At 45.5% G+C, this 25,419-nt stretch overlaps 1 protein-coding gene and 1 non-coding gene across 8 annotated transcripts in view; both read left to right on the top strand.

Annotated features, from left to right (window-relative positions):
* The window catches only part of CHD4 (chromodomain helicase DNA binding protein 4), a 29,315-nt gene extending 4,325 nt beyond the window's left edge, over positions 1 to 24,990 (top strand). Inside the window, exons 3-40 of one of the 7 annotated variants that reach the window (XM_055315351.1) lie at positions 348 to 469; positions 711 to 905; positions 1,125 to 1,243; positions 1,369 to 1,610; positions 1,862 to 1,989; positions 2,239 to 2,374; positions 2,529 to 2,707; positions 2,894 to 3,133; positions 4,130 to 4,333; positions 4,453 to 4,658; positions 5,016 to 5,147; positions 5,228 to 5,324; positions 6,008 to 6,199; positions 6,686 to 6,886; positions 7,074 to 7,211; positions 7,485 to 7,606; positions 7,698 to 7,871; positions 8,210 to 8,351; positions 8,439 to 8,570; positions 8,686 to 8,803; positions 11,072 to 11,196; positions 11,536 to 11,773; positions 11,938 to 12,113; positions 15,632 to 15,812; positions 15,897 to 15,983; positions 16,074 to 16,162; positions 16,266 to 16,399; positions 16,721 to 16,865; positions 16,979 to 17,144; positions 17,415 to 17,512; positions 17,622 to 17,751; positions 18,140 to 18,211; positions 18,514 to 18,651; positions 18,911 to 19,019; positions 19,131 to 19,263; positions 22,706 to 22,904; positions 23,772 to 23,935; positions 24,111 to 24,990. In XM_055315351.1, the coding sequence (XP_055171326.1) occupies positions 348 to 469; positions 711 to 905; positions 1,125 to 1,243; positions 1,369 to 1,610; positions 1,862 to 1,989; positions 2,239 to 2,374; positions 2,529 to 2,707; positions 2,894 to 3,133; positions 4,130 to 4,333; positions 4,453 to 4,658; positions 5,016 to 5,147; positions 5,228 to 5,324; positions 6,008 to 6,199; positions 6,686 to 6,886; positions 7,074 to 7,211; positions 7,485 to 7,606; positions 7,698 to 7,871; positions 8,210 to 8,351; positions 8,439 to 8,570; positions 8,686 to 8,803; positions 11,072 to 11,196; positions 11,536 to 11,773; positions 11,938 to 12,113; positions 15,632 to 15,812; positions 15,897 to 15,983; positions 16,074 to 16,162; positions 16,266 to 16,399; positions 16,721 to 16,865; positions 16,979 to 17,144; positions 17,415 to 17,512; positions 17,622 to 17,751; positions 18,140 to 18,211; positions 18,514 to 18,651; positions 18,911 to 19,019; positions 19,131 to 19,263; positions 22,706 to 22,904; positions 23,772 to 23,935; positions 24,111 to 24,128 (5,621 nt within the window). In that variant the 3' untranslated portion in view covers positions 24,129 to 24,990. Of the gene's footprint in view, positions 1 to 347; positions 470 to 689; positions 906 to 1,124; positions 1,244 to 1,368; positions 1,611 to 1,861; positions 1,990 to 2,238; positions 2,375 to 2,528; positions 2,708 to 2,893; positions 3,134 to 4,129; positions 4,334 to 4,452; positions 4,659 to 5,015; positions 5,148 to 5,227; positions 5,325 to 6,007; positions 6,200 to 6,685; positions 6,887 to 7,073; positions 7,212 to 7,484; positions 7,607 to 7,697; positions 7,872 to 8,209; positions 8,352 to 8,438; positions 8,571 to 8,685; positions 8,804 to 11,071; positions 11,197 to 11,535; positions 11,774 to 11,937; positions 12,114 to 15,631; positions 15,984 to 16,073; positions 16,163 to 16,265; positions 16,400 to 16,720; positions 16,866 to 16,978; positions 17,145 to 17,414; positions 17,513 to 17,621; positions 17,752 to 18,139; positions 18,212 to 18,513; positions 18,652 to 18,910; positions 19,020 to 19,130; positions 19,264 to 22,705; positions 22,905 to 23,771; positions 23,936 to 24,110 lie in introns of all 7 variants that reach the window. The other 6 variants (XM_055315353.1, XM_055315350.1, XM_055315348.1 and 3 more) reach the window with 6 other exon arrangements.
* On the top strand, positions 17,190 to 17,329 carry LOC129503515 (small Cajal body-specific RNA 11). The gene has a single exon (XR_008663187.1). It is a non-coding gene; the product is annotated as a small Cajal body-specific RNA 11 (non-coding RNA).
* Positions 24,991 to 25,419: the final 429 nt, after the last annotated feature.

Raw genomic sequence — 25,419 nt, 5'->3', positions numbered from 1 at the left:
GGCTAGATATATTTCTCTTATTTGGTTAATTCTAAGCAGCTTGCTGGAGCTGCACTGGTGAACATATAGAGGACTCCTGTTAGAGATGAGGGAAAGGAGGCAGGGGTCTGGACAGCTGCCCAAGGTGGGCCTGGTCTGGCCTGGCAGGCCTATTTCGGGTATATACAGCTCTCTCTTTGTCTGTTTTTGTCCTGAGTATCAGCTTCCTTCTGTGGAGAGTATAGCAGTTCTCTTCAGTGGAATCTGGGACAAGAGGTGGGGAATAAAGTCTAAAGCCTCTGGATTAGGCTCTAACCTTTTGCTATTGATCTTTTCTCTACCTGTCTTTCTCTGCCAAATATATGTAGAAAATGAAGAGGACCCAGAAGAGGATTTGTCAGAAGCAGAGACTCCAAAGCTCAAGAAGAAGAAAAAGCCTAAGAAACCTCGGGACCCTAAAATCCCTAAGAGCAAGCGCCAAAAAAAGGAGGTGAGTGGGTGACTGGATGTTTTGGGGAATAATAAGAAGAAGGGAGCAGCTCTGAGAATGGTCGAGGGGTAGGAGGGGCATTTGTTTCTTCTTCTAGAATGGTGGGCCAGGTCCTGAGGTCCTCAGCCCTGGGGATGAGCCTCAGGGCTGTCCTGAGGTCAGCATGTGTGTAGCATGTGTGTGTCTGTCTCCCTCTCCCTCTCCCCCTTCCCTGCTCCAGCGTATGCTCTTATGCCGGCAGCTGGGGGACAGCTCTGGGGAGGGGCCGGAGTTTGTGGAGGAGGAGGAAGAGGTGGCTCTTCGCTCAGACAGTGAGGGCAGCGACTATACCCCTGGCAAGAAGAAGAAGAAGAAGCTTGGACCTAAGAAAGAAAAGAAGAGCAAATCCAAGCGGAAGGAAGAGGAAGAAGAGGATGACGATGACGATGATTCAAAGGTGCCTGGACCTCTGTCCTTTCCTCTGTGCTTGCTGTCCACCTCTGTCCTTCTATCTCCCAGATAATGCCCTGCCCCTTAGTGCCCTTCTCCCCCCCGTTTGAAATGATTTTCTCTTTGCTCTTCTTCCCTGGTCTTGCAAGCCTTCCATCTCAGCTCAGATTCCCTTTAGCAAGTGTGGGTACTAGGTGTCAGGTCTTTGACCTTGCTCTCTCTGCAGGAGCCTAAATCATCTGCTCAGCTCCTAGAAGACTGGGGCATGGAAGACATTGACCATGTGTTCTCAGAGGAGGATTATCGTACCCTCACCAACTACAAGGCCTTCAGCCAGTTTGTCCGGTAAACAAGAGGGTCTTGGGCCTGGGAGAGGAGAGTGCTTGTATGATCTCTTCTCACTTCTCTTTCTCTCTCTTTTATTCTTAAACTTCTTTTCACTTTGTCGTTCTTGTCCATTTGTCCCCCAGACCCCTCATTGCTGCCAAAAATCCCAAGATTGCTGTCTCCAAAATGATGATGGTTTTGGGTGCAAAGTGGCGTGAGTTCAGCACCAACAATCCCTTCAAAGGCAGTTCTGGGGCTTCAGTGGCGGCAGCAGCAGCAGCAGCGGTGGCTGTGGTGGAGAGCATGGTGACGGCCACTGAAGTTGCACCACCTCCTCCCCCGGTGGAGGTCCCTATCCGCAAGGCCAAGACCAAGGAGGGCAAAGGTGAAATGGGACCCAGTGCAAGGCGGGACTGACATGGGCTTGGGATGTTGAACTTAGAAGAAGCATGGGGGTGCTGCTCTGTTAGCCTAAAGATAGAGTGTGAGGGAGAAATGAGTCCTGGATTTAGGAGGTTTGGGAAGCTGAACATGGGGAAACCAGCTTAGGTGGAGAATATTTTATCATCTTCCCCATCTTCTACCTTGTCATGCATTTGGATTATACGATCTTACTTGTGCTTTTCTGATTTTTAGGTCCCAATGCTCGGAGGAAGCCAAAGGGCAGCCCTCGTGTACCTGATGCCAAGAAGCCTAAACCTAAGAAAGTAGCTCCCCTGAAAATCAAGCTGGGAGGTTTTGGTTCTAAGCGTAAGAGATCCTCGGTGAGAGCCCAACCCATCCCTTTGGTGAGGGTGTCTTATCTAATAATGATGTTACTTTATGTCAGAGTCTAGCCTTTATAGTAGGCATGTAAGAATGGGGACAGTTGGCTCCACAACAAGGTGACTAGGCTTCTTACTTGACTGTCCTGGCTGGGGTTCTAGCACCCTTAGTAAGAGAGTGATCCCTTCTCTAGCATTCTCCTTTCCCTTGGCTTCAACCTCTAACTTACTTTCTTTTCATTCTGCCAGAGTGAGGATGATGACTTAGATGTGGAATCTGACTTCGATGATGCCAGTATCAATAGCTATTCTGTTTCTGACGGTTCCACCAGCCGCAGTAGCCGCAGCCGCAAGAAACTCCGAACCACTAAAAAGAAAAAGAAAGGTGTGTTTCTTTTTTGTGTCTGTGTGTGAATGGGATAGGGTGGGAATGATTGGGGAAGAATCTCCCTAAGGAGATCAGGGTTGAGTTTATTTTAGAGGGGGCGGGGGGAGGTAGTTTTTTTCTAATAACTGGGCTTTCCCTCTTCCTTGCCCAGGCGAGGAGGAGGTGACTGCTGTGGATGGTTATGAGACAGACCACCAGGACTATTGCGAGGTGTGCCAGCAAGGCGGTGAGATCATCCTGTGTGATACCTGTCCCCGAGCTTACCACATGGTCTGCCTGGATCCGGATATGGAGAAGGCTCCTGAGGGCAAGTGGAGCTGTCCACACTGCGTGAGTACCTGGCCATTGTGTGGCCCTTTGGAACCCTTGAGAGGAAGGGTGGGATGATGGGGGTTTTTTGGGCCTGGGTGGTGTTCCTGGTGTGGACTTTGGGAAGCATTCAAAAGAATGATGGGTGTGGTTCTGATTTGGGTGGGTGGGGGGTGGTGGTGATCTGACTCTGGTCCTTTACTGCAGGAGAAGGAAGGCATCCAGTGGGAGGCTAAAGAGGACAATTCAGAGGGTGAGGAGATCCTGGAAGAGGTTGGAGGAGACCCTGAAGAGGAGGATGACCACCATATGGAATTCTGTCGTGTCTGTAAGGATGGTGGGGAGTTGCTCTGCTGCGACACTTGTCCTTCATCTTACCACATCCACTGCCTGAACCCCCCACTGCCAGAGATCCCTAATGGTGAATGGCTCTGTCCCCGTTGTACGGTGAGTGACTGACCCCAGCAAAGGTGGGAGGTGTGGGTAGTGCAGTCTAGCAGAAGGGTATACCTCTTTCATGTGTTGGCTTGGGGGGGGGGGGGCGCGGTGCGCTGAGGTGCAGGAGAGGTCATTGGAGAACTCTTTGTCTTTTAGCCCTGAGACAAGTTATTTTCCTTTCTCATATAGTCTGGGAAAATAAAATGTAGGACTAACTTTGAATAGAGGAGTTGATGTTTTGCCAGCTCTCTTAAGGGTTGTGCTTCTAGCTTAGAGCATCCACCCTGTCTTGGCACCCAGCCTTGAGGTCTTGGTAGCTTATTTTATTTTACTTTATTTTTTAAAAGATTTTATTTATTTGAGAGAGAGAGAATGAGCAAGGGGAAGAGCAGGGGAAGAGGGAGAAGCAGACTCCTGCTGAGCAGGGACCCCTACATGGGGCTGGAACCCAGGACCCTGGGATCATGACCCAAGCCAAAGGCAGATGCTTAAGCAACTGAGCCACCCAGGTGCCCCGAGGTCTTAGTAGTTTAGAATGGTTAGTGGAGTCACTTAATTGCTTGTCAGTTGGTTATGAGAGGAATTTTGGGATCCAAGTCCTGGGGCTTTCTGTGCTTTCCTTGTTCTGGGTTGTTGTTGAAGTCTAGTTACTGGCCCTGTTAAACATATAGTAGCAATAGGGTCACTCAGGTACTGGATGAAGTCCAGAAGTAGAGCAGGAGTTCTATTATTATTTACTTAGAGTGGTCCTTCTTGAAATGAGATTTAAAAATTTTTTTTGAGATTTTAAAGTTTTTATCATTTATTTATTTAAGAGAGAGAGTGCGAGCATGTACGTGCACGAGTGGGGGTGCAAGGGTGGAGGTGGGGAGAGCAACTCAAGCAGAGTCCTCGATCCCATGACCCCGAGACCATGACCCAAGCGAAAACCAAGAGTCAGGTTCCCAACTGTGTCATTTCCTCCTCTTGGTAATGATTTGGTGTTGAATCCTCTTTTTTTCTCAGTGTCCAGCTCTTAAGGGCAAAGTTCAGAAGATTCTAATCTGGAAATGGGGTCAGCCACCATCTCCCACACCAGTGCCTCGGCCTCCAGATGCTGATCCCAATACTCCCTCTCCCAAGCCCCTGGAGGGGCGGCCAGAGCGGCAATTCTTTGTGAAGTGGCAAGGCATGTCTTATTGGCACTGCTCCTGGGTATCTGAACTGCAGGTAAACCTGGGATAGGCTAGAGATCTGGGGGCTGCAGGGAAGAGGGTCGTGAGAAACAGCCTTGTGGATGGAAGGAACGGATGCCACTCCTTGGTGACTGCTATCCTCTCTGCCTGCAGTTGGAGCTGCACTGTCAAGTGATGTTCCGAAACTATCAGCGGAAGAATGATATGGATGAACCACCTTCTGGGGACTTTGGTGGTGATGAAGAGAAGAGCCGGAAGCGTAAGAACAAAGACCCCAAATTTGCAGAAATGGAGGAACGCTTCTATCGCTACGGGATAAAACCTGAGTGGATGATGATCCACCGAATTCTCAACCACAGGTACCAGTGGAGCTGGGCCAGACTGGTGGTGGTCTTGGGCATTTTGGAGGTAGGCAGCATATCCATTGAGAGACTGCTGCCCAAGGGGTTAAGAAAATGGATGTCACCGGTGATTTAAACTTGGAAGAGATGTGTACTTGATATATTATTAACTGACTGAATCCTGGTATTTGAGCCACAGGAGAAGACTATAGATTAGATGTAATTTTAGGTCCAAATACTGTGTAGTAGAGACTCTGATTACATGTGGCATCTGGCATTCCTAGAAGTCTAGTTTGGAATACCCATTATTGGCACTTTTTGAGAGTGAGGCATGGCCTTCTGGCTCTGAAGATTTTTTTCTCCTTGACTTTGTAGTGTGGACAAGAAGGGCCACGTCCACTACTTGATCAAATGGCGGGACTTGCCCTACGATCAGGCATCCTGGGAGAGTGAGGATGTGGAGATACAGGACTACGACCTCTTCAAGCAGAGCTATTGGAACCACAGGTGGGCAGCTTTGCTGAGGTGTGGAGTTTGTTCTTATTGAGAAGGACTCTAGACAGCTGTGTGATGTTTGTCTTCTTTAGGGAGTTAATGAGGGGTGAGGAAGGACGACCAGGCAAGAAGCTCAAGAAGGTAAAGCTGAGGAAGTTGGAGAGGCCTCCTGAAACTCCTACAGTTGATGTGAGTTGGGGCAGAAGAAAGGGTAGAATTTGTTGGGTAGGAGGATAAATCTCATGTGCTCTAGTTCTCTGATGGTGCTCTTACTGATGCTCTGCCAATAGTAACTTCAGAGTAGAATGCTTCCCTACTTCTCCACAGCTCTAAACCAGGGATATGCTAGAATCATTTTCTTCTTGCATCATCAAAAATAAAAACATAGGAGATGGTGTTTCCTATGATTGAGAAAGTAATTATCTAGGGATGGGTCACACAACCACACTTTTATGAAACTGGTATTGGAACCTGGGTCTTCTGACTCAATTCAATGGCTCAGTTCCTCTGGGTTTTATTTGTGTAATATAATGTAAGGGCTGTTAAGGTTAAAAAGACGACCCTAGGGGGAACATATGATTATTTACCAGGTGAACCTTGCTTAGCAGAATTACTGTATTGCTAGGGAGGCTACGATGTATCTTTCACCAGGGATCTGTAGGACCAAGATCTCCCATCTGTCTGACAGGTTAGTTGCCTTCATGGAGGATCCTAAATCAAACACAAAGTTACAACAGTTGTTGGGGATCTTCCCCCCCCCACAATCTTTGTGGCTCTTAAGAATCTAGTGAGGATGTGTGAGGAGCAAGCATCTGTTATCTTACGGAAGGGAGTTCTTGCCGGCACTTGACTTCCTTCATTTCATCCTTCAGCCAACAGTGAAGTATGAGCGACAGCCAGAGTACCTGGATGCTACAGGGGGAACCCTGCACCCCTATCAAATGGAGGGCTTGAACTGGTTGCGCTTCTCCTGGGCTCAAGGCACCGACACCATCTTGGCTGATGAGATGGGCCTTGGGAAGACTGTCCAGACAGCAGTCTTCCTCTATTCTCTCTACAAGGAGGTAGGAAAGCTGGGGCTATTAGTTTTTTTTATGTGGGTATTTTGTGTTGTGGTCGTTTCACATTTTGAGGAGAGAGGAAAAGGAAGGAAAAATTGGTCACAAAACTTGAAGAACACTGTTGAATGACAGTCAGGTAGACACATGTCCACAGAGATAGACTGGGGAGATGGCAACCTGGGTAGAGTCAGTGGTAGATGCATAGAGCCTCTGTCTTGGAGGAATAAATACCTGTTGAGATAAAGAGAGTTGTGAGTGGAATTAGCATGGAAAGACATACAGGAAAGGCTCAGATTTTAAACTCTCTGTAAAGGTGGCTGTGCTGTGGGAAGTAGGCAAGGCGTTTATGTACGTAGAGAAAGGCAAGGGTAGGAGCGCACATATGCCGGTCCTTGGCTGGCTTTGTGGGCAGTGGTAGAGATGGGTGCTAGGCCAGTAGTATGCTGGGGCCCTCAGTCCTTACTCTGCCACTTTTCTTCTTTCTCCAAGGGTCATTCCAAAGGCCCTTTCCTAGTCAGTGCCCCTCTTTCTACCATCATCAACTGGGAGCGGGAGTTTGAAATGTGGGCTCCAGATATGTATGTGGTGACCTATGTGGGTGACAAAGACAGCCGTGCCATCATCCGAGAGAATGAGTTCTCCTTTGAAGACAATGCCATTCGTGGTGGCAAGAAAGCCTCTCGTATGAAGGTATCTCAGTGGGAGGGAGAGCACCCTAGAGGGAGTTGTTGCTGTGGGCTTACTGCTTCTTCTGACCTCAGTCCCTGAGGTGAGGCAGAAGGATAACAATTGGGAGGAGGAAAGACCCCATATGTCTCTTGGGTTAACCTGCATTGGAGGAGTTGAACATTAGTGACCAGGTCTACTCCTTGTGTAGAAAGAGGCATCTGTGAAATTCCACGTGCTGCTGACATCTTATGAATTGATCACCATTGACATGGCTATCTTGGGTTCCATTGATTGGGCCTGCCTTATCGTGGATGAAGCGCATCGTCTCAAGAACAATCAGTCAAAGGTGAAGGAAAGGAGGGAGGTTATGGCCCCTGGTTTGAGTTTTCTGGTACCACCTACTCATTAAGAGGGGACCTAGGAGGAGAGGAAAGGGTCAAGTGGTCTCTCTGCCTTCCCTCCTCACTTGGGATTCCCCTTGGTGGCCAGGCCTTAAAAGGGAGATAGAGATGGGGGTGCGGGGAGGGCTTAACTATTGGGCAGCAAAACAGCTCAGTTTGCAGAGATTTACCAGAGCCCTCTTTTCATTGAATTTTACTTTCTCCATCTGCTTCTTCAGTTCTTCCGGGTTTTAAATGGTTACTCACTCCAACACAAGCTGTTGCTGACTGGGACTCCGTTACAAAACAATCTAGAAGAGTTGTTTCATTTGCTCAACTTTCTCACCCCTGAGAGATTCCAGTAAGTGTACATTTCTCCATAATCAGCTGATAATTCTGCTTCAAATCTTCCTGTTGCCCATTTCCTATATCACTTTCCTTTCTTTCTGAAGCAATTTAGAAGGCTTCTTGGAGGAGTTTGCTGACATTGCCAAGGAGGACCAGATTAAAAAACTGCATGATATGCTGGGCCCTCATATGTTGCGGCGTCTCAAAGCTGATGTGTTCAAGAATATGCCATCCAAGACAGAACTGATTGTGCGTGTGGAGCTGAGCCCCATGCAGAAGTGAGTCAGAGGTTCAGAAGCATCGACTCCATTTTGTAAAAGTAGTTAGACACCTACTAGTCTGAAGAGTGCTTCCGATTCCTCCCTATACTTTGCTTCAGGGCATCTGGTGACCGGCGCAAGCAAGATCTCCAGAAACTTGATGCCATAGTTCTTATTTAGTTGAATACCTTATTTAACATGGTGGTGCTGGTGCTTATTAGGGTTCCATCTGTTAGGTCCCAAAGTGAGGTATGTTGGGAGGAAGATCTCAGACTTTGGGATGGTATGATGAGTCATGTGAAGTTAGGAGTCCTATAAAAGCTCTTGAGTCTGATCTTTCTGTCTTGTCCACGTAGGAAATACTACAAGTACATTCTCACTCGAAACTTTGAAGCACTCAATGCTCGAGGTGGTGGGAACCAGGTTTCTCTGCTAAATGTGGTGATGGATCTGAAGAAGTGCTGCAACCACCCGTACCTCTTTCCTGTGGCTGCAATGGTATGCTGTGCCTCCTCTTGCTCCTCACTGGGCTGGAGTTGCTCCATTTGGTTCAATGTTTTTCTCTTTTTGTGCTGCTTTCCTCAGGAAGCCCCTAAAATGCCTAATGGCATGTATGATGGCAGTGCCCTAATTCGAGCATCTGGGAAATTATTGCTGCTACAGAAGATGCTCAAGAACCTTAAGGAGGGTGGGCACCGTGTACTCATCTTCTCTCAGGTATTTTGTGGGCTGGGCTGGGAGCTTGAGGAGAAAACGGTAGACAGCCCTCAGCGACATGAGGCAGGCAATTGTCATTCGACTCCCCCTTAATTAAACTGTGCTTCTTTTCTAGATGACCAAGATGTTAGACCTATTAGAAGATTTCTTGGAACATGAAGGTTATAAGTATGAACGTATTGACGGTGGGATCACTGGGAATATGCGGCAAGAGGCCATTGACCGCTTCAATGGTAAGTGAGAAGGAGTGGCTTCAGTCTGTATGTTCTCATTCACTCACGACTTCGCATGGATCATTTGTTCTTGTATGTCTACTTTTCTGTGTGGTTCTTTAGGATTTTTGTCAATTAATGTGGAAGAGTAAAGCTTTTGAATGCATTGATTGAATGTATTGGGCTTTTTTTTTTTAATATTATTTATTTATTGATGATAGTCACACACAGAGAGAGAGAGAGAGAGAGAGGCAGAGACACAGGCAGAGGGAGAAGCAGGCTCCACGCACCGGGAGCCCGACGTGGGATTCAATCCCGGGTCTCCAGGATCGCGCCCTGGGCCAAAGGCAGGCGCCAAACCGCTGCACCACGCAGGGATCCCTATTGGGCTTTTCCTAGCAGATAATTTTTTCCTTTGGAGTCTTCATCCTTTTTTTTTTTTTTTTAATTTATTTATTCATGAGAGACACAGAGAGAAAGAGGCAGAGACACAGACAGAGGGAGAAGCATGCTCCATGCAGGGAGGCCGACATGGGACTCGATCCAGGGTCTCCAGGATCACACCCTGGGCCCAAGGCAGGCACTAAACCGCTGAGCCACCAGGGCTGCCCTGTCTTCATCCTTTTTGATACACGAGGAGCTTTCATTTAACCCTCTTTGTTGTATCTTGAGGCCCAGAGAGGGACCAGGACTTACTCAACTGAGCCATTCATAGCAGACTTGTCTCTCAGTAGCTGCCGCTCTTCCTCCTCCTCCTCCTCTTTATTTTTAATTTAATTTTTTTTAGAAAGTTGTTTTTTTTTTTAATATTTTATTTATTCATGAGAGACACACACACACACACAGAGGCAGAGACATAGGCAGAGGGAGAAGCAGGCTCCATGCAGGCAGGGAGCCTGATGTGGGACTCGATTTCAGGACCCCAGGATCACTCCCTGGACCGAAGGCAGGCATTAAACTGCTGAGCCACCCAGGGATCCCCTAGAAAGTTTATTAACTTTTTTATTAATATCTGCACTCACCAAAAAAAAAAAAAAAAAAAAAAATATCTGCACTCACCATGGGGCTTGAACTCGTGACCCCAAGATTATTACATGCTCTTCCAACTGAGTCAGCCAAGTACCCCCTCACTTTTTATTTTAAAATAATTTTGGACTTCTTTTTTTTTATGATTTTATTTATTTATTTGGCAGAGAATGAGAGCACAATCAGGTGGAGGATTAGAGGGAGAAGGAGAAGCAGGCTCCTGGGAGACCAGGGAGCCCAACACAGGGCTTGATCCCAAGACCCTGGGATCATGACCTGAGCTGAAGGCAGACGCTTAACCTACTGAGCCACTCAGGTGCCCCTAATTTTGGACTTTAAAGTAGCAAAAAATAATACAGAGTTCACATATATTCTTCACTCAGCTTCAATTAATAATAACCGCTTATATAGCCACAGTACAACTGTCAAAAGCAGGATGTGATGACTGATGTCATACTAGTAACTAAAATCTAGACCTTAATTGAATGTCACCAGTTTTCCTCCTAATGTCCTTTTTCTATTTCAGGATCCAATACCAGATCTCCCATTGGATTTGGTTATTGTGTCTCTTCCTCTCTGTGACAGTTCTTCATTCTTTCCTTTGCTATCATGCTGTTGATACTTTTGAGGATCACTAGTTAGTTGTTCTGGACTGTCTCTAAGTTTGGGTTTGTCTGATGCTTTCTCTTGAGTAGGTTGAGCTTATTAGACATTTTGGGCAAGAATGCCATAAAAGCAATGCTATGTTCTTTTCATTGCATCATACCAAGGGGAGGACATGATATTGATAATGTTCCATTACTGGTGATGTTAACCTTGATCACTCAGTTCAGGTGGTATCTACTTAGTATCTCTACTGCACTCTTTTTCATATTATAATTGATATCTTTTTTTTTTAATTGACGTATCGTTGACACAGTAAAGTATCAGGTGTGCCAGGTGGTTATTAGGCAACTGTAAGTTATGCTCACTACAAGTGTAGCTGCCATCTGTCTTCATACAACAGTGTTATAGTATCCCTGCATTTCCTGTGCTGTGCCTTTCACCTCCATGACTGGATGAGGGAGGTATTTGAGACTGTGGTCTTACACTGTTTCTCCTTAAACTTGCACATTGATCTCAGCATCCATCCGTGGACCTTGCTTACAGTGATTTACTACTGTGGTGTTTGCCTGATGATGTTTTATATTTCTGACATTTCTTCTACATTTATTAATTGGAATTCAGGAGACACTAATAATGGTGTTTTGGTTCCTTTTGTAGCACCGGGTGCTCAACAGTTCTGCTTTTTGCTTTCCACGCGGGCTGGGGGCCTTGGAATCAATCTGGCCACTGCTGACACAGTTATTATCTATGACTCTGACTGGAATCCGCATAATGACATCCAGGTGAGCAGAGGTAGTGGCCTTCATATACAGTAACTTACTGGTATAATGCAAGTATTCTCTGTGAAGGCTTTACCATCTGGAATTAGTTGTTTCAAGGGGGAAACAATAGATTCTTTCTATGTCTTTTATATCACATGAGCCAGAGAGTTTGGATTAGCTATGGTCTTATTTGGGGTAACATGATAAAGGGTGGGGTCGGGGGGGGGTAGTTCATTTGAAAGCAAGTTGCAGCTCTTGCCTTGTGCTGGATTTAGCTTATTATGTGAACATCAAGGCAACAGCAGAAGCAGGAAAATATGGTTACTTCAATTTCTGGCTTTGTTGTGTACCCAACTTCAGGCTTTTAGCAGAGCTCACCGTATTGGGCAAAATAAGAAGGTGATGATTTATCGATTTGTGACCCGTGCGTCAGTGGAGGAGCGCATCACGCAGGTGGCAAAGAAGAAGATGATGCTGACGCATCTAGTGGTTCGGCCTGGGCTGGGCTCCAAGACTGGATCCATGTCCAAACAAGAGCTTGATGACATCCTCAAGTTTGGCACTGAGGAACTATTTAAGGATGAAGCCACAGATGGAGGTGAGCTGGTCAGGAACTTGTTTTGGTGCGGGGCTCGGCCTCTCTAAAGGGTATATTTGATACTTAGGGTCCTGAGACTTGGACCTAGGGTCTTCTAGGATGTGCTTTTACCACTGCAGCTGCTGAAACTGACTTTGAGGGTGTGGACCCCTGATTCTTTACAGGAGGAGACAACAAAGAGGGGGAAGATAGCAGTGTTATCCACTATGATGATAAGGCCATTGAGCGACTTCTGGACCGTAACCAAGATGAGACAGAAGACACAGAACTGCAGGGCATGAATGAATACTTGAGCTCATTCAAAGTAGCCCAGTATGTGGTGCGGGAAGAAGAGATGGGGGTGAGTATGAGTCCACGACAATGCTGTGCTTGGTGATTGGTCTGGAAATTGTTACTGAGACCAGGATGGTATTTGATCCAAGAGGAAAACATCTGTACGTAAGTCAGTACATTGATGAACTGATAAACCTCCTTCTTTGAAAATAAATACTATCACATATGGGCAATCGCATTTTCATTTTTGCCATGGCTGTCAGAAAACTCACAGCTAAATTTCCTACTCAAAACTTATCTGTATTAGTTCTTCCTCTTCGGAATCTCATTTTCACTATTTTTATTAACCCTACGAATTAACTTTTGATTGTTATCAAGTCTCTGGAGAAAAAAGGCAAGAGATGAGATACCTATCTAAGCAACTCATTTCCCTGTATTTTTAAAAAACATTAGAATTGTTTTCCCTTCTTTACCTTTACTTGGTCTCTTATACAGAACAACAACAACAAGAAAACCTGAAACTGATAAATGCGTGGTTTCTTTAATAATCCCTCCCCCCAAAAAAATAGAGTATAAAATGGAAAAAAAAAATCACTTTCTCTTCTGGTCCCCTTTAGACCACTCAACTCAGGGTTCTTTGAATTGGCGTAGATTTCTGGCAGTATTTGCTATCTTTTCTTTTCTCATCTTTCCCATTCAGAACCATCTCCCTTGCTGTGCTTTTCTGATATATACCTGTTACCTTTGTTCCCTTCTGGAGGTGATGCCGCCAGCCTCTGTTGTGGGTAGTGATGGCTAAAAAGTCTGACCTGGCTCTACGGACCAGCAGTGTTTAATCATGACAGCCCTTCTGTAAGGTGCTCCCTGTTTCGGTCACGGCAGGGGCTGTGTGATTGACTGGGGCAACACATGCTGGGTGTTTGGGAAGGGAGGGTGGTTCTCCCACTGATGACCTCTGCTCTCAACTACTCAGGTACACAAAAGGCCCTCTCTCATAAGTGGCTGCTTTGGCTGTTTACAATATTTTTAAAACATTTTTTTAATAAATAGTAATTCACATTCAAAAGATACAAGGAATCACTTTCTCATCTAGTTCCCTCCCTGGGGATAACTGATTTTTTTCAGTTTCTTGTATGTTTTTCTTTTCTTTTCTTTTTTTTCTTTTTTTCTTTTCTTTCTTTTTTTCTTTTCTTTTCTTTTTTTTTAAGATTTTATTTATTTATTTGAGAGAGTGAGCAAGAGAAACAACACAAGCAGGGGGAGCAGCAGAGGCAAAAGGAGAAGGCTCCCACTGAGCAGGGAGCCCGATGCAGGGCTCAATCCCAGGCCCTTAGGATTAAGACCTGAGGGCAGGTACCTAATGAACTGAGCCACCCGAGTGCCCCAGTTTCTTGTATATTTTTCTGAAGGTATTTTATGTGCATACAAATTATGTGCATATCTGTCCATCTATATGCACACATGCATGTGCTTACAAACACCTTTTTCCCTTTTTTTTTTTTTTTTTTTAGAGTGAGAAAGCACATAAGTACAGTGGGGGCAGGGGAGAAGTAGAGAATTCTAAGCAGACTCCATGCCCAGCACAGAGCCTAACATGGGGCTGAATCTCAAAAATCCTGAGATCTTGACCTGGACTGAAATCAAGAATTGGATGCTTAACCTACTAAGCCACCCAGGCGCTCTTCCCTTTTTTTTAAAAAAACACAAAGTAGAGTTTGTTATACATAATGTACTTTGGTTTTGTCCACTTAATAAATCTTAGAGATTTAGGGGTGCCTGGGTGGTTGAGCATCTGACTCTTGATGTCATTATTTATTTATTTATTTTATTTATTTATTTATATTTTAATTATTTATTCATGAGAGACATAGAGAGAGAGGCAGAGACACAGGCAGAGGGAGAAGCAGGCTCCATGGAGGGAGCCTGATGTGGGACTTGATCCCAGGACTCCAGGATCACGCCCTGGCCAGAAGGCAGGCGCCAAACTGCTGAGCCACCCAGGGATCCCCACTGATGTTGCCTTTAGTCATGATCTCTGGGTCTTGGGATCAAGCCCAGTGTGGGGCTCTGTGCTCAGTGGGGAACCTTTTGGGTTTTTCTTGCTCACTGTCTTCCTCTACCTCTTCCGCTTGCACTCTGAGTAAATAAAATATTTTTAAAATGAATAAATGAATCTTTGAGATTTAGTCCAAATTATTACATAAAGACCTTCCCTCCTCTTTAAAAAAAAACAAAGTTTTATTTTTTTAAGTAGTCTATACCCACCATGGGGCTCAAACTTCCAACCCCGAGATCAAGAGTTGCATGTTCAGAGCGCTTGGGTGGCTCAGTGGTTGAGTGTCTGCCTTTTTTTTTTTTTTTTTGCCTTTGGCCTAGGTCATGATCCTGGGGTCCTGGAATGAGTCCTGTATCAGTCTCACTGCATGAAGCCTGCTTCTCCCTCTGCTCTCTGTCTCTCTGCTTCTCTTGTCTTCTCTCTGGCTTCTCAGAAGACAGAGAAAAAAAAAAAGTTGCATATTCTACTGACTGAGCCAGCCAGCTTTCTCCCCTCCCCCCCTCCCCCCCCCCCTTTTTGGGCTATATAATATATATCCTTATTTGGAAGTACCATGATTTATTTTTAAAAATTGAGGTACATAATTAATGTGAGTTTCAGGTGTGCAACAAATTGATTTGATATTTATATATTTTGTAAAATGATCACCATGATAAGTCTAATTAACATCTGTTAACATGCATGGTTATATGGTTTTGTTTTTTTTTCTTGTGATGAGAACTTTTAACATCTACTGTCTGCAGCTTTCCAGTATGTAATACAGTGTTACTAACTGTAGTTACTGTGCTGTGTGTTGCATTCCCAGGACTTGTTTGTACCTGGAAGTTTATACCTTTTGACCCTCTTTACCCATTTTGCCCACTTCTTATCACCAGGAGTTTATTTGGTTAGTTCCATAATGATGGACATTTAGGTGGTTTCTGCTAGTATGCTGTTTGTAATGGTTTTGTACTAATGTAAGAGATTTGGAATCAGTTGCTGGTCCTGAAGTGTCTGAAGAAAATAAAAGACTTTCAGAGGAACATAAACATTATTGGGACCTAAGAGGATATGTTTGTATAATTTGCTGGATTGTTTTTTGCACACAGTTGGCAAACTTTAATGAAGTTACAAAGAACAAAAGAGCTTATGACTCTTCTACTTTATGTCTTACGAAATCTTTTACAGTATTTCAGAAGACCTTCCATTCTACCTTGCTAACCTTTCTTCTCTACATTTTGCTGCCTCCCAACCATATAGGTGTCTGCAAAGGGGGTTAGAAGAAAGCATACTCTCTTCATCCTTCTCTTGTGATAACAGCATCATCTCACGTTTTTTTTTAGTTATGTTGACTGCTAATCTCTACGTAATGAGGAGCGATGTCCTGTCGATTAAATTTCCTTTTAAGTTCTTAGGTCCAAAGAGGCACACTAAAGTATTTCAGAGCCCAGTCCTGAAAAGGAGCTAGCAGAATGGGAACTGTGAGGACCAGGGGTAGCTGGTGGTGCTGACTTCAGCACCCCTGAGTCCTGGCCCTCCCTCTGTCCCAGGAGGAAGAGGAGGTAGAACGAGAAATCATAAAACAGGAAGAAAGTGTGGATCCTGACTACTGGGAGAAATTGCTGCGGCACCATTATGAGCAGCAGCAAGAAGATCTAGCCCGAAATTTGGGCAAAGGAAAAAGAATCCGTAAACAGGTCAACTACAATGATGGCTCCCAGGAGGACCGAGGTGTGTGTGGCCGGCCCCGCCCCCCACCCATGGGCCGTTCCACTAGAGCAGTGGGCCCCGCTCATCTGCCCTCTCTCCCTCCAGATTGGCAGGACGACCAGTCCGACAACCAGTCCGATTATTCAGTGGCCTCAGAGGAAGGTGATGAAGACTTTGATGAACGTTCAGAAGGTGAGAGCTATGCCTTTCTGCTGACTTTTTAAATATTGCTTTGTTTCACACCCCTACCAGCATCACTCACATGTCCTTTTCTTCTTGCAGCTCCCCGCAGGCCCAGCCGTAAGGGCCTGCGGAATGATAAAGATAAGCCATTGCCTCCTCTGTTGGCTCGTGTTGGTGGAAATATCGAAGTAAGTGCCATTTGGTTCTAAGGTGGGGTGGGTGAGTGCTAGATACTTGGTCATCGATGGAGTAAGGCCTACTCCCTCTCACTTAGGCTCCTCCTTCCTCTAGGTACTTGGCTTTAATGCTCGCCAGCGAAAAGCCTTTCTTAATGCAATTATGCGGTATGGGATGCCACCTCAGGATGCTTTTACCACCCAGTGGCTTGTGAGAGATCTGCGAGGCAAATCAGAGAAAGAGTTCAAGTAAGTGGAGAGCTGGAACAACTGATGGTAGAGCAAGAACTTCTGATCTCTGGTGGTTCCATGGTACTAGTCAAGGCTGCGCAGGGAAACAGGCAGGTTCCTCTGTTGAAGTTGGTGGGTGTGACCACTAGTAATAGGGTTCCTTGTGTTCCTAGTTTCCCTAGAGGAGAACCTGGGGCATGGTGTGGGTTCTGGAGAACTGGCCTTCAGTGTGATGGCAGGCTTTATCTTAAGATGGAGCCAGAGTTGTTTGGTGGAAAGATCTCCTCTAGGAGTTGGCCTGATTGCTGTTGAACTCATTTTCTCATTTCCTTGCTACAGGGCTTACGTATCTCTTTTCATGCGACATTTATGTGAGCCGGGAGCAGATGGGGCTGAGACCTTTGCTGATGGTGTCCCCCGAGAAGGCTTGTCTCGCCAGCATGTCCTTACCAGGATTGGTGTCATGTCCTTGATTCGAAAGAAGGTGAGCCCTAAGCCTCTCTGCATTGTTCAGAGTTTCTACGGGAAACTAGAGGACAAACGGGAGAGGAGCCTAGAGCTGGAATTGGTCTTCACCTTCCTATCCCATTGCTACAGGTTCAGGAGTTTGAACATGTCAATGGGCGTTGGAGCATGCCTGAGCTTGCTGAAGTAGAAGAAAATAAGAAAATGTCCCAGCCAGGGTCACCTTCTCCAAAGACTCCTACACCCTCCACTCCAGGGGACACACAACCCAATACCCCTGCACCTGCCCCACCTGCTGGTAAGTCTGTCTGAACTGTCTATCCTTTTCTGTTCCTTTTTTTTTTTGTCCTTGCCAGTGTTTCTTCTGCTCCCTTGTGTTCAGCTCTGACAGAGGAGTCTGGCAGGACACACAGCAATCTCCCTCTCAGTTTAGGAGAGCCGTCCTAAGAATAGGGCTGGCTCTTAAAGGCACGAGAGGACAATTTAAGATAAGACCAACTGAGAAGGCATGACCTTCTCTTTGATCTAGAACTTTCTTCCTAATTAATTGCCTTCTATTGGTCTGCAGAGGATGGGATAAAAATAGAGGAGAATAGCCTCAAAGAAGAAGAGAGTGTAGAAGGAGAAAAGGAGGTTAAATCTACAGCTCCGGAGGCCACTGTTGAGGTAAGAGATGGGGGTGACCAGATGCCATACGGAAGATAAATGAAGAAGCCCATTCATCTTTTCAGTTGCTGGCCTGTCTGCCTCAACTTATGTATTTTTTCCTTTGAAGTGTACACAACCCCCTGCCCCTGCCTCAGAGGATGAAAAAGTCCTTGTTGAACCTCCTGAGGTTGAGGAGAAAGTAGAAAAGGCGGAGGTGAAGGAGAGAACAGAGGAACCAATGGAGACAGAGCCCAAAGGTATCCACATTTCCAAGTATTACATCCAGATCCCTGTGAAACTTAGGTACTTCCGGCTGGGCTAAGGAAAGGTCAGGAGGAAGTGACACCCTGGAGAATCCCCTACCCTTGATTTTATATTGAGGGTTTTTAATCCCTTAAGACATTTTTTATGATGTTAGTCATTGAGATTTGGGGTTAAGACTGTTCCAGTTGGCTATGGTGTGGGACAGAGGAGAATCTTCTTTATTTTTCTTTTCTTATAAAGATTTTATTTTTAAGTAACCTGTACCCACCATGGGGCTCGAACTCACAACCCCGAGATCAAGAGTTGCATGCTCTAACAACAGCCAGCCAGGCACCCCAGAATGTTCTTTATATACTCTCAAATCCCATCTGTTCCCCCCAGGTGTTGCTGACGTGGAGAAGGTAGAAGAGAAGTCAGCAGTAGATCTGACCCCCATTGTGGTAGAAGACAAAGGTGAGTGTTTGGAGAAGCTGATAGTGACTAAAAAGGACTCTAAAACTAGATGCAAGGACTTTATCTCTGGTACACCCCCTGGCTTCTCACACCCATATAACTATTTAATCCCAGCTAAAAGACTCCCATCTGTCCCTACTTATGATTGTCACGGGCCAGTGACATTTTTCTGGGTTTGAGAAATACCTGTGTGGAGAAAGGGTGAAGGTGGCTGCGTGCTTAGAGCATATAATGCTGTGGGTAAGGGCCAAGGTGCTATGCTTTTGTCTGGAGCTGACATTTTTTTTCTGCATATCCTGTAGAAGACAAAAAAGAAGAAGAAGAGAAAAAAGAGGTGATGCTTCAGAATGGAGAGACCCCCAAGGACCTGAATGATGAGAAGCAGAAAAAAAATATCAAACAACGTTTCATGTTCAACATCGCAGATGGTGGTTTTACCGGTATGACATTGAGGGACCAACTGGGGTTAGAAGGATCTGAAGTGAAAGTAGGGTTCTTGTCAGAGGCCAGGATACAAAGATTTTACCTCTACCAGATAAGGGACTGCCAAGTTGATTGCACATTCCTCTGACTCTATGTTAGAAAGCCAGAGGCCTACTCCTAAGATGGCATCTGTGGGCCAGGAATAAATAGCTTTTTGAATTCTTACAGATATTTGCCTCTCTTGTTCTTCTCCACCTTCCCCAAATTCCAATTCAGAGTTGCACTCCCTTTGGCAGAATGAGGAGCGGGCAGCCACAGTCACTAAGAAGACTTACGAGATTTGGCATCGGCGGCACGACTACTGGCTGCTGGCTGGCATCATAAAGTATCCTTTGCTGGAATCTGGGCTGAGGTTCTTGGTAAAGGGTTCTGAAGGTCCTACTGTTTGAAGTTTCTGCTTTCCTTGTTTTGTTTTTCCTGAGCAATTTTCCAATAGCCATGGCTATGCCCGGTGGCAGGACATCCAGAATGACCCACGCTATGCCATCCTCAATGAACCTTTCAAGGGTGAAATGAATCGTGGCAATTTCTTAGAGATCAAGAATAAGTTTCTAGCCCGAAGGTTCAAGGTGAGCAGGATAGGGAGGAATATAGTGTTGAAGTGACAGCCTTTGGAGTGCAGAAGGGACTGTAGAGGAGGGTGTCTCTTCATGCAGCCATGCTGTTTATTGCATTCTCCTGTTACTTAACTCTTTGTATTGCTCCCAAGTGTCTTAAATATTAGAATTAAAGACACAGGGCTGGCTCAGTCTGGAGAACACGTGATCTTGATCTTAGGGTTGTGAGTTTGAGCCCCATATTGGGTGTAGTGATTCCTTAAAATAAGTAAATTAAAAAAACACAACAGGACAGACTTGAAGATTAGCTCTTTAAGGGCCTAAGATGACTGTGCCTAATAAATGACACAGAAGAAGGGGCACCTGCCTGGCTCAGTCAATAGAGCATAGGACTCTTGATCTCACTGTTGTGAGTTTCAGCCCCATGTTGGGCATGGAGCCTACTTAAAAAAAACAAATAAAAGAAATGTAAACTAAAAAATGACATGGATATATCAGGGGAACAGTATAGGTTAGAGTGTTAGGAAAGATGCAGAGGTAGGACTGAATTGGATCTCTGAAGAGGGAAGGCTGTCAGTGGGCTAGTGGTACTTTTTTTCCCTAGGTTTGAGAGAGCCTGTGTGGATAAGGGGTGTGTGGGGTGGATGCAAAGAGGAGATGTGAAGGTAGAGCTTCATTCTCAGAATCACTAGGGTTAGTAAGCCCAGGACTGAGAGGAGTCTCAGTCTGAAATTCAGCAAATGTATGTTGAGAGCAACTTGTGTGTAGACTGTCAAAATGGGGTACCAGTGGATAAGTCGTGGGTTTTAAGCTGAGTATCACTGGGGGAGTAAGAAATGTACACTAACCATTAGACATCATGTGCCAAGCAGTGAGTAGCACAAGGATACAAAGACAAATGAGGCACGGTGCCTGTTTTCAAGGAGCTTTTAATTTAAGATAGAGGCAAATGTGTGATCAAATGAATGCCACTCTATGTATTGGGAGAGATCCGTATGAAAGTTCTCCAGGGGGGAATTTTGGGGAATCCAGAGAGAGCTCCTGAATGGCTTCATGGAGAAGAAGGCATTGGAATTAAATTTTGATTAATGTCATAGAAATAGCTGGAGAGAAGCAGAAGGCTGTTTGAATCAACAGGATGAAGTAGGGCAAAGGCCTAGAGGCAGCAGAGCTTACAGAGTTTGGAAACAGCCCAGTTGGGCTATAGAAAACACTTGTGTTGGGTGATGGTGGGAGGTAGATCAGAGAGCAAGGGAAGAAGTAGAGGTTAGTAGGTGGGTTTTTGGCACCTGATAAGAGTTGGGCAGCCATTGAAGGTTTGTGAAGAGTTGTAATACAACCAAGGGAAATGGAAATAGAACATTCATAAGATTATAGAACTGTCATATAGTCAGGAGGTGTAAGGCTGGGCTGTGATGCTTTTTGTAGAAAATGAAAAGGGCAGGATGCCTGGGTGGCTCAGCAGTTGAACATCAGTCTGGCTCAGGGTGTGATCCGGAGTCCCGGGATTGAGTCCCACATCAGGCTTCCTGCATGGAGCCTGCTTCTTCTCTGCTTATGTCTCTGCCTCTCTGTGTGTCTCTCATGAATAAATAAATAAAATGTTTAAAAAAAAGAAAAGAAAAGGATGAAATAAAGGAAATCAGATACCAAATAATTGATAGGATTTACTGATTTATTGTAGTCAGTAAGCCTTTTAAAGGGCCTGATAACAACTATTTTTGGCTCTGAGGGATACACATGTTGCAAATACTGTCATAGTGTGCAAGCAGCCACAGGTTATAAACAAGTGGGAATGAGTTCCAATAAAACTTTATTTACTGACATGAAAATTTGAACTTCATGTTTTTTTCATAAAGTGCCACAAACTATTTTTCCAGCCATTTAAAAATGTAAAAAACCACTCTTGGGCCATACAAAAACAGACAGGCCAGATTTGGCCCATAGGCCATAGTTTGCTGACTCTTGACTTAACGGATTTGAGATTAAAAACTAAAATTTGAGCCTGAGTCACTGAGAAAAATTATCATTGGCACATCAGGGAAGTGAGGAGACGGAGCAGTGTGTAGAAAAGAGTAAGTTCAGTTTTAGAAAAGTGCTAATATCCTCCCACTACCCATCCCCCCGCCCCAAACGTGGGATCAAAGAATGATCATACATGAATGAGATCAGAACACTCAGTGCTTGAAATGCAGGTTCGAAAAGCATCAGATCCTTTGTATGGAGGGGCTGGCTGAACTGGGAGAGGAGAAATCACTTAAGGGAGTGCTTTAAAAGAACAGCAAGCCAAGGGCTGATGATCCTGGGGAAGGGTCATAGTTTGGGACAGGAGGCAGTCGGTGAAGGAAACAGGGCATGTAGATTGAAAGTAGGTGCTTGGTCAGTCTGGGGATGAATTACTCTGCTCATTGGAACACATCTTGTAGAAGAAACAATAGCCCATTATTCTCATACTGTCCTATTTCCTGACCCCTAATGGCTTTATTGTCTTTAAGAACCAGTGGATGGATACTTGAGCAAATTAAGTCTTATAACTTCTGAATCAACATTCTGTCTCTTGGAATATATTGCAAAGAACCTTTTACATAGCTCCATCAGGTGACACGTGTAAGTGTTCATTGCAGTATGATTTTTGGTGGTGGGGCCTGGAGATAACCTAGATGCTTGCCTGGGACATCGACTGGGAGTGTAGATAGGTAAAACGTGGATTCACATGGAGCATTTTAAGCAACAGTTAGAAGGAATGAAATATATATGATAGAATAACATAAATTGAACATTTTAAAAAGATCTAAAGTGGGGAAAGGAATAAAAGGTTTTTATGTGTACAGAACAACAACATTCTGTAAATTAGAAATGCACACATGAAACAATACTCAGTTTTCAGGAATACCTGCACAAAGCCATTTGGTAAGTATATTAGAAGCACTGCTTGTTGGGAAAGAAAGGAATGGGAGTAACGGATACAAAAGAAACAAATACTCTTAAAACATAAAACCACTTAAACAACATGATGTGGTAGGTATATCCATAGGACAGACTATCATGCAATCATTAAAAAATCATCTTTTATCAAGGGCAGTTATAATAAAGGAAGGTTTTACTATGGAACTTTGAAAACAGGTGTACAGAGTGATCTCAGTTAAATAAAAAATACAGATGCTAGGAACCTCAACACGTTAACAAGTATCTGTAGGAGGTGCAATTACTATGATCTTAGTTTTTTTATCTGCTCTATTTTCTAGATATTTTAACATTTTTGTATAACTGAATTCATAAAGGGCAAAGAGTTTTAAAAACATGGATTTCCAAATGGGGATAAAAAAACACAGTGTTGAAGGGCTTGGGTGTGGGGGAGCCATCTGTAAGTTTCTTTATAGATTGGGAAAGGCCCATCAGAAATAAGCAAAGCGAGCGTCAGTGCAACTCCCCTCTGCTCTTTATCCTTCTCCAGCTCTTAGAACAAGCCCTGGTGATTGAGGAACAGCTGCGTCGGGCAGCTTACCTGAACATGTCAGAAGACCCCTCCCACCCTTCCATGGCCCTAAACACGCGCTTTGCTGAGGTGGAATGTTTGGCGGAGAGTCACCAGCACTTGTCCAAGGAGTCAATGGCAGGAAACAAGCCAGCCAATGCGGTCCTGCACAAAGGTAGCCAGTGGCTCTCCTGCCTCCTGCTGACTCAGCTTCCTTCTGCTATCTCTCCCTCACACATAGTTACTCCTGGTTTCCAAACCGTTTTTAGAGCCCCTCTGTCTGGGTGCTTAGGATGTGCTGGGGATCTTTGCCTTCTTCCTTGGAAAGCTAGTATCTTAGGGGCAATCCACGACACTAGTTCTTTGGCTCTTAATATATTCAAGTTCTTGGAGGTAGAAAGCAAAGCAGAATAATAGGGTGTTACTGGCTTACTGTAGAGGTTAACTTCTGGTGATTTAAGATCCTGTCAAATTCAGGGCACCTGGGTGGTTCAGTGGTTGAGCGTCTGCCTTGGGCGCAGGTCGTGATCCTGGGATCAAGTCCTGCATCAGGCTTCCCACAGGGAGCCTGCTTCTCCTTCTGCCTATGTCTGTTTCTCTCATGAATAAATAAATAAAATCTTTGGAAAAAAAAAGTTTAAACATGAAGAGGGGTGGAGGGTGAAATGAGGGAAAGAAGGCTGATATAAACAGGAAGGAAGAGAGCTCCAAAAGGTGGAGAGGAAAGATGGTGAGAAAAGGAAACAATAGAAATCTCTCAAGGAGTGGAGAAAATAGAGCAGTAAGGGAGCAAGGTTAGTGAGGGTTCAAGAATGTAAAGATGCATAGCATCATGGACAGTTGGAACTGGAATCTGAGAAATAAGAATTTGAGTGTGGCGGAGGCTGGTCAGGTGACTCCAGAGAAACAGTACTCCAGTACTGGAGCATAGTACTCCAGCATTCCAGCACATAACTCGCTTGGTCACTGAGAAGTAATGAGGGGCCGGGTAAGAAGGTTCTCAGTCTTGACGACCACAGCTCACCTTCTGTATTTCCTTGTGCAGTTCTGAAACAGTTAGAAGAACTGCTGAGTGACATGAAAGCTGATGTGACTCGACTCCCAGCCACTATTGCCCGGATTCCCCCAGTTGCTGTGAGGCTACAGATGTCAGAGCGTAACATTCTCAGCCGCCTGGCAAACCGAGCACCTGAACCTACTCCACAGCAGGTAGACCCCTGTCTTCTGGCCACCTGTTTCAGCAGAGCCATACTGGAACTTGTAACTTTGCTCTCGGTCCCGAGTTTCATATACTGGGCAGGTGGGGCTCTTACCAGGGAGTTCCCTTGGGATTGGGTAGATCCTGTGGTTTGGAATTCTGACTCCTTTGGCTTTTTTCCTATAGGTAGCCCAGCAGCAGTGAAGATCCGGATCTATGATACCACCTCCACCGCTGAGCAGTGACCTTCCTCACTTTCCCTTGCCCAGCTTCTCCCCGGGGGGCCTGAGAGACCCTCTCCTTCCTTCTGCCCCATCTTCCGTGTTGTAAAGGAACAGCCCCCAGTGCACTGGGGAAGGGGGGAGTGAGGGGCAGTGGTGCCCTTCCTGCTGGAGAGACATGCAGCAGTAGCGCCGGCGCCATCTGCAGGGAGCTGGCGGGCTGGCCTTCTTCTGGGCCCTGGCTTCTCCCCACTGTAACGCCTGTTACACACAAACTGTTGTGGGTTCCCGCCAGGCTTGAAGAAAATGATCTGAATTTCTTCCTCCTTTTGGTTTTATTTTGTTGGTTTATTTTGTGTTTTTTCTCCTTTTTTGGGGTATTCAGAGTGGGCCGGGCCCCTGGGCGAGACACAGCTACCTCTGTTGGCATCTTTTTAATACCAGGAACCCAGCGGCTCCAGCCACTGAGCAGCTAGAATGAAATAAAGTGGAAAAAAAAAAAAAGGAAAAGAACCAAAAGCATAAAAACCACAGCAAATTTCTTGATGAAAATTGAAAATAAAAATTTCCTTGTATTTTAGTGCTCTGGTTCAGTGTGGGTGTAGGTGAAGGTGGGTGAGTGTGTCGGGTATCCTACAGAAGAGCCATGTTCCGTGTGCTTGTTGTGCCTTAGGTGCTCGGGACCCAGGATGACCGACCACCACCTGGAAAATGAGCTACAAAACTAGACCTGGGTTCATACCCTGTGCTGCTGTTCCATAGCTTTGTGAGCTGAGAAAGTTACTGGGCTGTAGATGTCTCATAAAATAAAGATCTCTTCCCATAGAGGTGGGGAGATAAAACTAGTAAAGTGCTTGGAAAACTTTGTAACAGCTGCTAAGCGCACCGCCTTAGCGCTTATATTCGAAAGAAGGCTGAAGGGTATTGTCAACTTGTGTGAAATGAGGACCCACGAGGCCGCCTTCAGCCTCTGGGTGTGTGAAGCCAGGCAGAGACCTTCCTCGACGGGCTGAGCAGGGGTCTGTGGGGCCGAAGAGGTGGCTTTCCCGGTCAAAGGGGCTGGAAGGGGAGTGGCATGGGATTCCGTGATCCCGAGACTAGATGGAGGGTGGAGCGAGCCACGAGGGCCGCCGCCGCGTCCTGGTTCGAGAGGTGGGGGGGCGGCTCGGAGGTACCAGTTCTTCCCGCTGAAATCTGCGGTGAATCAAGAAGCCAACACTTGGCGGGAAGGGCGGGAAGTGGAAGACGGTTCCGTCCTCGCTTTCTCGGCCTCG

This window comes from Nyctereutes procyonoides, unplaced genomic scaffold (assembly GCF_905146905.1).
Source record: "Nyctereutes procyonoides isolate TBG_1078 unplaced genomic scaffold, NYPRO_anot_genome, whole genome shotgun sequence".
NCBI classification, from domain to species: domain Eukaryota; kingdom Metazoa; phylum Chordata; class Mammalia; order Carnivora; family Canidae; genus Nyctereutes; species Nyctereutes procyonoides.
The sequence above is the reverse complement of the archived record's forward strand: the minus strand, read 5'-3'. Positions and strand labels throughout refer to the sequence as shown.